Source organism: Chelonoidis abingdonii, chromosome 8 (assembly GCF_003597395.2).
Source record: "Chelonoidis abingdonii isolate Lonesome George chromosome 8, CheloAbing_2.0, whole genome shotgun sequence".
NCBI classification, from domain to species: Eukaryota; Metazoa; Chordata; order Testudines; family Testudinidae; genus Chelonoidis; species Chelonoidis abingdonii.
Genome location: NC_133776.1, coordinates 3,953,845 through 3,964,534, shown reverse-complemented (window position 1 = coordinate 3,964,534; position 10,690 = coordinate 3,953,845). Strand labels below are relative to the sequence as shown.

At 46.8% G+C, this 10,690-nt stretch overlaps 1 protein-coding gene across 2 annotated transcripts in view; it reads right to left on the bottom strand.

The window, feature by feature from the left end:
* Window positions 1-1,725: 1,725 nt before the first annotated feature.
* The window catches only part of P3H2 (prolyl 3-hydroxylase 2), a 115,879-nt gene continuing 106,914 nt past the window's right edge, over window positions 1,726-10,690 (bottom strand). For both annotated transcript variants that reach the window (XM_032777331.1, XM_075068322.1), the window contains exons 14-15: window positions 4,650-4,790; window positions 1,726-1,894 (exon numbers count right to left, since the gene is read on the bottom strand). In XM_032777331.1, coding sequence (XP_032633222.1) covers window positions 1,802-1,894; window positions 4,650-4,790 — 234 coding nt within the window. In that variant the 3' untranslated portion in view covers window positions 1,726-1,801. The remainder of the gene's footprint in view (window positions 1,895-4,649; window positions 4,791-10,690) is intronic.

Genomic DNA, 10,690 nt, shown 5'->3' with positions numbered 1-10,690 from the left:
CAGGAAGGTGGCAGCAAATTCTGGCTGAGGGGCATGCGGTAAACACCCTTCTTCCCTTGCAAGTATGTATCTGCGACCCATTTGGGGGCTGGTCACGTAATCAACCTGCAGCCAGGAGCAGCCCGCACTAAGGTGGCTCCACTCCTGCGCTAAGGGATGAAGCCGCTGGGCATTTGGACAGACGTCGATCTGAACACTGGTGCATGAGCACCAGTTCCCCTCCCCGACGAGGTGGCGGCTTTGGAAGCAGACAAGCCCTGAGGAAGGGCTTTTCAGCCGGGAGGAGGAAGGCACTGCTGCAGAATAGGAAAACTTAGGGCAGGTTCAGCATTAGCTACGTTATAGAGGAGAGAGAACAAGTGAATGGGGTCAGATTCCCAATGCCCTTGAAATGCCAGCGGGGGGGGAGGTGAAGGGGCAAGGGCCAAGCACCGGGCAAGCTCCCAGCAGCACTGTTTCGCAAAGGGATGGTAGCACTGGGAACCCTACCCCACAGTCCCCAGCCTGCCAAGGCGCTCTTTGCTTTGCAGCTGATTGATTGGGGTCAGAATCACCCCTGTGCATGGGGCCAGCACTGAGGGTCAGGATCCTCACTGGCTTCAGTGATTTAGAGAAGCTGAGGATCTGATCCTATAACCCTCCCATCCTGACCCCAGGGTTATATAGTCACCCTATGAGTGGAGAAGACAACGACACAGCAAAGTACGGACTTAGTGGCCTACCAGAGCTCATGAGCTTAATAAACAACCCCTGCTGCCCCCAGAAGAAGCCAGATCCTTCAGGGCATTACACTTCAAGTGAAGAACGCAGAAAGCACATAACACCGACAGGAGCATAAACAGCTTTTGCTGGGGCAGGGCACGCACTCACTCTCCAGGAGAGGATGTAGCTACAGTATCTTGCCCATGAACAGATGCAAAATGCACACCCCAGAGCATGTCACCATTACATCCGTGACACTGTCAGACACTGTTCTGCAGGGGCCTGGGGAATTCTAACCTGAAATTTCACCAGTAGCGGCACCAGCTCCTGCCCCAGAACCCCAAACTTGACAGCAAGAGGGAGTTCCTTTCCTGTGCCCCAAGCTGTTAATGGGGAAAATGCAGTCACTGAGTGCCACTCTCACTGTGGAGCAGCTGGAAATCAAGCTGCTTGGCTTAGTCTCCTTTTCATCACACTACTTTGCTGGGAGCCCTCTGCAGAGCAATTCCATCTTCTGCTCAGCGGACATGATTTCTTAAAGGACAATTCCAACCACCTGGCTGTGCTCAGCAATGCATGGCCAGATCCAGGCCACGAACCAGGAGCCTGTACATTTCCCAGAGCAGGATTCAGACCTAACTCCTCAAATGGCGAATGGCTTTGGAAGAGGAGACACCACACACAAAAAAATCCAGCCAGGTCTGATCCACACTGCACAAGCCCAGGACAACGAAAGAACTGTACAGTTCCCCCCAATCTGCAGTCACCGCCCTGCCGAGAATAGGCCGTATGATCCTCCAGGAACCCTCACTCGATGTTCTCCTTGTCTGGGTCTGAGGAGAGCGCCTTGGGAAGAGAGCCTGTCTGGGGAATAGAGGGACCCGAAAAAGTGCTGGGAAAGGCCAGTGAATGCAGCAGGAAGAGTCAGCCCCAGCAGGGAGAGGTGCGCATATGGGGCCCAGAGGGAGCTGTGCCAAAACACAGGCGCCATGTTCATATTAACCAGTTAATTTATACCGAGGCTCTGTATAAAAATAAAAGGGCTCTAATCGGATTAACAATATTAAATAAATATTTAATCGAAAGTCCTTGGCCTAGTTTAGAGCTCATCCTTTGGGTTGATGTTCAGGTCGCTGGCTCCTAGATGCTCTTGGTCTAACATCGCTATCACTTCGTCTGCCTGGATTCGCTCCTGCAGAGAAGAGAAGGAGGAATAAACAGCAACAGCAGAGTCGGTGGCTCCTCTCATCTCTGAGCTATTTCTCCATCAAGGAGGAAATTCATCCTGGCACAGAAGGCCAGTATAAGACCTAGGCACAACTCACCTGGGGACATGGTGCAGTCAAATGGATTGGGCACTAAGCTGGCACTTGGGAGAGCCATTCTCAGCTCTGCCACAACCTTGCTGTATGACCTTGGGGAGGTCACATGACTGCTCCGTGCCTCAGTTTCCCCATCTCACCCTTAGGCAAGACAGTCAATTTCAATTTTAAGCTCTCTGGGGCAGATCTCGTCCGATGCACGTATAGCACGTAGCACAACAGGGCCTGTAGTGCTACTGTAACACAAATAACGACAGCGCCGCCATGTCCATGTGTCCTAAACCAAGGCCCCACGGGATGGACAGGCTGTGGTTGCCAGACCCCAGGAACCCAGAAAGCAGCAGCACCATCTAACAACTGGATTAGTAGACTCGGTGTCAGAGCTCCTGGGCTTTATTCTGTTTTGCTAATGACTTGCTTGTGTGCCCTGGGGGAGCTGTCTAACCCCCCTTACCAGAATTTTGCCATCAGTGGAAAGGGCCCCACCAGGCTGAAGTAACTAAAGATTGTTAAGGGCTTTAAGATCCCTGGCTGAAAGCACCGTGCGCTCACAAAGCAGGGGTGCGCTCTGGCTTTTCAAGGAGATACTGGTCATTAACTGAATTGTCCACTAGGTGTCACTAATGCTCAGCAGAAACATCGCTCCAAGGTTCTGTCTACACTGCAATTAAGAACGTGCAGCTGACCCCTGCCAGCCAACTTGGGCTTGGGGGGGGGCTCGAGCTAAGAGGTGGGTTAACTGCAGCATAGATGTTCATGCTCAGGCTGGGAGTCTCCCAGACCTTAGCCTGCAACCCACAGGTGTCTGTCTGCAGTGTAGAGATGCCCTCAGAGCCAGTCCCAGATTGCAGGCCCTGTTTCGAAACCTGGCCAAAAACGCAGCCCATGCAAGGGTCACATGGGAAACCCTCTGGGCATTTAGCTCAAATCCATTTCCTTTAGCATCCTGACCCGTCTGTGCGCTCACTGGTGGGAGCCAATCTTTGGAGGAGGAAAAAAGTTACAGAAACAGGAGGTGAGAGGACACCAGAATTGCAAGGTGAATTTGGGTCTAGAAAAAAAACCAGACACTGCAGCCTGGGGTGTGACCGGTGGCTTGTGCAGATGGACCTGGCTAGCTCACTACAAACAGCAGTACAAGCCCGGGACGCACTCGCTTGTGAAGGCCACGCTGCAGTGCCCTCACAGCCATGTACAGTGAGCTAGCTGGAGCACATGCCGCGCAGGTCTGCACGAGGCGCCATTTGCACCCCCAGCTGCAGTATAGACAGCCCTTGGGAGGTAGGGCTGGTTAATCGCAGAGCTGTGAGCTTTCCCTCCGCCCCTGCACACCTCCCTCACGCTGGGAACGACCGATACGGCATTGCTACAAGAGACAAGGGCAGATTTTCAGAAGTGCTGGAGGGAACAAGGAACTCCTTTCCCTGGGTCTCATGCAGCTCACTCTCTGAAGACCTTTGAAAATCCCACCCCCAGTCTGGATGCCTGTCAGTGACAGAGGCAGCTCTGGAAGCTCAGATTCATGTGGGTAGAGGCAGCCCAGGCTTCGAGCCAATACACATTACAGGGCGAGGAAGGAGCTTGTAGCCCCTGGCCCACAACAGGGCACAACGGGCCAGGTGCACTATGGGTTTTGTGTTCTTCTGAAGCGCTTTGTCATGCTTGGGGCAGGACGGACCTGAGGAACCACTGATCTGATCCAATACAACAAATCCTCTTCTAGGGTGACAGTCCCCTCTGGGGAAAGCCCAGCACCAGTGCTATGCACCAGGCCAGTCCCCTTCAAGGATTATTCCCAGGACTTGACTGGTGCATGTGTGATGGCTGCCATCTTGGCCCAACCCAGGGGGTGACTGGGTGGTGTTGGTAGCTTGGGAGATACCAGAGGTCAGCCTGGATTATCTGGTGGTCCCGTCTGCCCTTACACTCTACGACTTCCAGAACAAAGTGCACGAATCTCTACAGCTTGAGCCAACGAGCCCAGCTCTGTGGGTGTGGCTGTAACAGACTCACCCCCTCAGACCAGGCACAGCAAGGGACATAGACATCACACCAGCTAGTGGGTTACACAAAGACCTGGGACCCTCTAAGTGGAAGTTTCAGTATAACCACATTCTGCCCAGCCCTCCATGCCACCCCCCCTCCCCGTGTCATAATAGGCAGCTCCCAAACATGGCCAAATTTATTGACACAAGCCCCTGTCCTGCCTCAGAGGGGCTCAGATGGGAACTGGGGCCCAGAGAAGTGAAGGTCACACAGCTCAATCCAGATCTCCTGACTTCCAGTCCAGGGCTGCTACAATGCATTTATTGCATTCACTGGGGGCGGGGGGAAGGGTTCGTTTTGCTTGGGGGAAGCTGGTTGATCCCCAAAGTCCCTTTCCACCCCTAACACTATGCTCTGTTCAGCATGACAGCACCCAAGGCCCTGAGAATGGGTTCCACCTAACTAGGGAAACATCCCCTGATTCCGAGGCAGGCACACCACCGCTGCCTAGGGCAGGCATCTTTGGGGCTAGGCAGAGGGGCTTCTCTGCTGCACATGACAGAGCTCCCTGGTTTTTCACTAGCTCCGCCCCGTGCTATTCGTGACTCTCTCTGCTGCTGTCACGATGGAAGAACTCACCAGCTCTCTGTAAAGTGGGTCCAAAGTGAACCAGAGGGCCACAGCACACCGCTGGCCTTTGGTGACTGCTTTGACCCCATGGGGGTTCTCCCCGCCGGATGAGAAGCTGATCATGCGCCCACACTTTGGCTTGATAGAGGCCTGTAAAAAAACCCAGGTAAAACATTGCAAACACAACCAGCATTTAGACTCATGGCAAAGAACCAGCACACTGTATATCTCTTGTGTTGCCCTGGATTCCCATCAGTTCAGGCCCTTGACTTTAATGGATCTCTCTGGATAGCTCCAGGATACTCAAAAACTTAGTACCAAGATAGGCATTTAGCTCCAGAAGAAGGGCTCCACCCAGTTGCAGAAGATTAATCTAGAAAAGATGAGGCAGTGTGTAAAATCTGTGCAAAATTCAATGCAACACACTCAGTCATTGCAAATCAGCTGTGCTCAAACTTGGTAATAGTTAGATGTCCCTTCAGTGAGATCCGGTTGACCTTCACACTCTGACTGCATACAAGGAAATAAGGCAGACATTTCTAACAGTGAGAGTAACTGCTCCAATGGTTAATTTACCAAGGATAGTGGTGGATTTTCCATCACTGACCATTTTTAATTAAGATGGGATGTTTTTCTAAAAGATCTGCTCTGGGAATTATTTTTGGGGCAGTTCTCTGGTCTGTGCTATGCATGGGTCAGACAAGATGATCACAAAGGTTCCAAGGCCAGAAGGAAACCAGGAATCTATGAAACACGAGTAATGTTCCTCGTCCTCCTCTTCTGAAGACGCATGTAATTTCTGATGGGGCCAGATAATATTCAGAGATGGCTGAAGCTGGGTTGGGATAACTTACGTCTTGTGGCTACTATATAAACAACATATAAAGCAAACCTGACCCTGATGCTGCTGCAGTCTAGCCTGGCTGAATTCACATTCAATCACTGCAATGGGAGACTGGCAAGCCCCAAGGAAGCATGGCCCTGCATGATGTCCTGCAGCAGGTGTGGTGACTTTAAACTGCCTGCTCCAGCCTGGTCCACATTGCTCAATGCGGGAGCAGTTCTAAAGTCAGCAAAATGACCATCTGGGATAATAAAACCAACCCCTGCACCCCCCTGCTTCCTGCAGAGTCACTCCTAACATAGGGTAATCTTCAGTGCTGGAATACAGAAGACTCCTGAATTTCAGGACAATTAGCCCAGACCTGGTCAATCAATCTGATTTCCCTTGCAGCCTGCGTGGCTGTGGAACTTCTGCAACATCTGGGCTGAACTGACACACCGTAGGGGTGACTAGCACTTCTGAAAACAGACATTTATCTAAAGGCCTGGCATTGGACTCCTCATTCTGAAAGTGCCTTTCAAACAGAGAACTGGATAGTTGATATTTCATACACAAGAACAGCCAGACCGAGTCAGACCAAGCGTCCATCTAGCCCAGTATCCTGTCTGCCGACAGTGGCCAATGCCAGATGCCCCAAAGGGAATGAACAGAACAGATAATCATCAAGTGATCCATCCCCTGTCGCCCATTCCCAGCTTCTGGCAAACAGAGGATAGGGACACCATCCCTGCCCATCCTGGCTAATAGCCATCGATGGACCTATCCTCCACGAATTTACAGGCAGTCCTTGACTTTATGACGTTCGACTTACACCAAATGGCACTTACGATGTTTCTAAATTGACACTCTGATTTGACTTACAACAATTGGTTTCAACTTTACGACATTTGGCCCCTCACTGGAGTGGACTGTGGTTCCGAGTTACAACATTTCGACGTACGACGCAATTTTCAGGAACCAATTGTGTCGTAAGTCTGAAGACTGCCTGAATCTAGTTCTTTTTTGAACCATGTTATAGTCTTGGCCTTCACAACGTCTTCTGGCAAGGAGTTCCACAGCTGGACTATGCGTTGTGTGAAAAAATTACTGGGTACTTCCTTTTGTTTTAAACCTGCTGCCTATTAATTTCACATGGTGGCCCCGAGTTCTTGTGTTATGAAGAGTAAACAACACTTCCTTATTTACTTTCTCCATTCCACTAGTCATGATTTTATAGACCTCTATCATATCCCCACTTAGTCGTCTCTTTTCCAAGCTGAAAAATCTCAGTCTTATTAATCTCTCCTCATATGGAAGGTGTTCCATATCCCTAATAATTTTTGTTGCCCTTTTCTGAACATTTTCCAATTCCAATACATCTTTTTTGAGATGGGGTGACCATATCTGCATGTGGGCATACCATGGATTTATATAAAGGCAACATATTTTCTAATTATCTATCCCCTTCTTAATGATTCCCAACATTCTGTTTGCTTTTTCACTGCCGCTGTCAAAACATCCATTGAGTGGATGTTTTCAGAGAACTATCCACAATGACTCCAAGATCTCGCTCTTGAGTGGTAACAGCTAATTTAGACCCTATCGTTTTATATGTATAGTTGGGATTATATTTTCCAGTGTGCATTACTTTGCATTTATCAGCAATGAATTGAATTCAAAGAACTCATAGCAAGCGTATGTTCTGTCTTTAAATGAAGGTGGCTGGAGACAAGCATGGGGACACAGTCTAACCCCACACTGTGACTGGCTTATTTCTTTAACACGATATCACTTGTATCATTCTAGGTGTGTGAACAGGAGTGTCGTATGTAAGACATCGAAGGTAACTGGCCTGCTCTACTCGGCACCGATAAGGCCTCCGCTGGAGTACTGTGCCAAATTCAAGGTGCCGTGTTCGAGGGAAGATGTGGACAGACTGGAGAGAGGCCAGAGGAGAGCAACAAAAATGATCCAAGGTTTAGAAAATCTGAACTACGAGGAAAGTTAAAAAAAACCAAAACGGGGCATGTTTAGTGTGGAGAAGAGCAGACTGAGAGGGGACCTGATAACAGACTTCAGATACGTGAGGGGCTGTTACAAAAAGAACAGGGATCATGTGTTCTCTATGTCCACTGAAGATAGGATCAGAAGCAATGGGCTTAATGTGCAGCAAAGGAGATGTAGGTTAGACATTAGGAAGAACTTTATAATAACTCTCAGTGGAGATAAGCTCCGGAACAGACTTCCCAGGGAGGTTGTGGAATCCCCATCCCTGGAGATTTTTAAGAAAAAGGGTGGAGAGGGATGGTCTAGGTTTTCTTGGTCCTCCCTTAGTGCAGTGGGCCGGATTTGATGACCATGCTTTTCCATGATACAGTGCTGTTGAAGCCATGTTGGTCTCGGGATATTAGAGAGGTGGGGGAAGTCATATCTTTTATTGGACCAACTTCTGTTGGCAAGAGAAGAAAAGTTTTGCACCTCACCAAACCTGTCTCTCTTGCTTTAAATTTGACCACTAGGGGGTGCAGAAGCTCAGTCAATTGGGCAACCACATGGAGTAGGATCCTCGGCCAGGATTTTTTTTAAATAAAAGTTGTGTCTTAGTCTAAACCTTTTACTTAATGGATCAGAGATTCCAAAATATCCACTCTGCAGAAGTCAGGAATCCTGAGTGATTATAGGCACACAGGATGCCAGCAGCAAGGTTATGACACGGCTTTAGCAGGGAAAGCAACAAATACTTTTCTAATTGGTTGTCCATTTAGAAAATACAATCCATCTAATTCTCATATTACTGAGGGACACTCCGCTTTCATTGATATATTTTGCTTTCCACAACCAAATCTCTGTACAACTTTTCATAAGTGATGTATGTCTAACATAGTGAATGCTTATGGGAAGGGGGTAGGTTTAGAAGATAAAATAAAAAAAGAGCAAGTTAAAAATCACTTAGAAAAGTTAGATGCCCGCAAGTCACCAGGGCCTGAGCTTGATGAGATTGCATCCTAGAATACAATGAGTTAATAGGGAGGTATCTGAGCCTCTAGCTATTTTTCTTGGGAAGGTCATGGGAGACGGGAGAGATTTACCAGAAGACTGGGAAAAGGGCAAAATAGTAGTGCATCTATTAAAAAGCGAAATAAAAATACCCAGGAAACTTACAGACACGTAGTTAACTTCTCGTGCCGGGGAAGACTATGGCCCAAGGCAAGAATAATCTAACAGACACATCATCCTGCACAATACTTGGAACAAACAGAAGTAGGTTCGGCACTCATCCTCTGCTCTTGGCTAGGTGGTGCATGGTAGGGGATTTTATGACGGACAGGGCAGTACTGTGGACTTGTGCCAGCCACTTCAGGAAGTGGATGAAGTGGGCACCTGTAAACCTCTACTCCCCATACGTAGTCATCACATTGCAGGGTACGCTGGAGCCATAGGTTATTAAAAGAGAGTTGATTCGCGAGCGAAGAGAACAGAAGAACAAAGCGCAGTACGGAGGCAGGTAGTATTAGCTCGCCGTGGCGACATCACACACCACTCAGTAGACTCACAGGCAAGAGAGCAAAAAGGCAGAAGCAGAGAAGGGAAGAGAAGAGGAAGATTTGTTACAAAAGACAACTGCCGATTACGCAGAGAGCTAATTTTTGAACTTTCGCTCACTTGTGTTCACTTGGCAGTGTAACTTACAATCGTAAACTATGCATCCAGTTTTGCAAAGATGATGAAGTGAGAGCAAGAGTTGGCCTAGGAGGGGATAAAAATCAATATCTTGTTTTAATAAAGAATTCAGATTTATATTTAATTGGATGTCTTTAGGATAAAGAACAGTTCTTGAGGAAAACAACCTATCTTAAAAGGTAGTTAATTATTAAGAGTACTATTGTAGCTCAAAAGAATCTCGCTCATCAATGTAAGTAGGATTATGATCAGCATAGATAATGATATGGTATGAACAAATTATTCATGTAATGTTTAAGGAAAGGTTTTAGTAAATGGCTCCAGGCTAAAGTTCAGGGTTAGACCAAATCTTGATGGCTCTTAGGAGGGAGTCTGGATTAGATAATGTTAAGTTAAATGCATTGTCTATATCCCAATGGGACTCGCATGCGTTCGTTACTTGAAAGATACTATCAGCATTAACTATAGTTGGCAGGTTTCTCAAAAGACTTGTGGATGTGTCTCCAGGAGAATAAACAATGGTCTAAAACACGCAAATGAGGACAGAAAAGAAAGAGAAGAAGAGAAAGGGGAAATAAAAAAAAAAAAGAAAGAAGAAAGAGAAAAGAGAAGAAAAACAGAGAAAAGAGAGAAAAGAGAAGTAGAAGAGAAGAGAAGAATAGAAAGAGAAAAGAATAAAGAAAAAGACAGAAAAGAGAGAAGAGAGAAAAGAGAAAGAGAGAAAGAAAGAAAGAGAGAAAAGAGAAGAAAGAAGAGAAGAAAGGAAGAAGAAGAGAAGAGAGAAAGAGAAAGAAGTAAGAAAAAAAGAGAGAGAAGAGAGAGAAAAGAGAAGAGAGAGAGAGAAAAAAATGATAGCAGAAAGCAAGAGAAGAAGAAGAAGAATGAGAAAGACGAAAAATAAAAGAAAGAGAAGAGAAGAGAGAAAGAAGAAAGAGAAGAGGGCAGAAAGGCAGAAGAGAGAAAGAAAGACAGAAAGAAAAAGAAGAGAAAAAAGAAGAGAGAGACAGAGAAACAAGGATAGAGAGAGAGAGAGAAAAGAGGGAAGAGAAGAAAGAGAAGAAGAGAAAGAAGAACAGAAAGAAGCAGGGAGAGAGAAGAGAAAGAAGAAAGAAGAGGGTAAAAGAAAGAAAGAGAGAAAAGGAGAAGAAAAGAGTAAAAAGAAAGAAAGAGAGAGAGAAAAGAAAGAAGAAAGAGGAAGAAGAAAGAGAAAGAAAGTAATAGAGAGAGAATAAGAGAAAGAAAGAAAAAGAGAGAAAGAGAAAAAAAGAAAGAGGAGAAAAGAAAAGAAGAAGGAAGAAAAAAAGGAGAGAAGAGGAGAAAAGAAAAGGAAAAAAGAGAGAGAAAAAGAAAGAAAGAGCAAGAAAGAGAAGGAAGAAGAGAAGAGAAGAGAGAAAGAAAAAGAAAATAGAAGAGAAAAGGAAGGAGAGGAAAAAAGAGAGAGAGGAGAGAGAAAAGAAAAAAGAAAGAGAAGAAAAAAGAAAAGAAGAAGAGAGGAAGAAGAGAGAGAAGAGAAAGAAGAAAGAAGAGAAGGAGAGAGAAAGAAAAG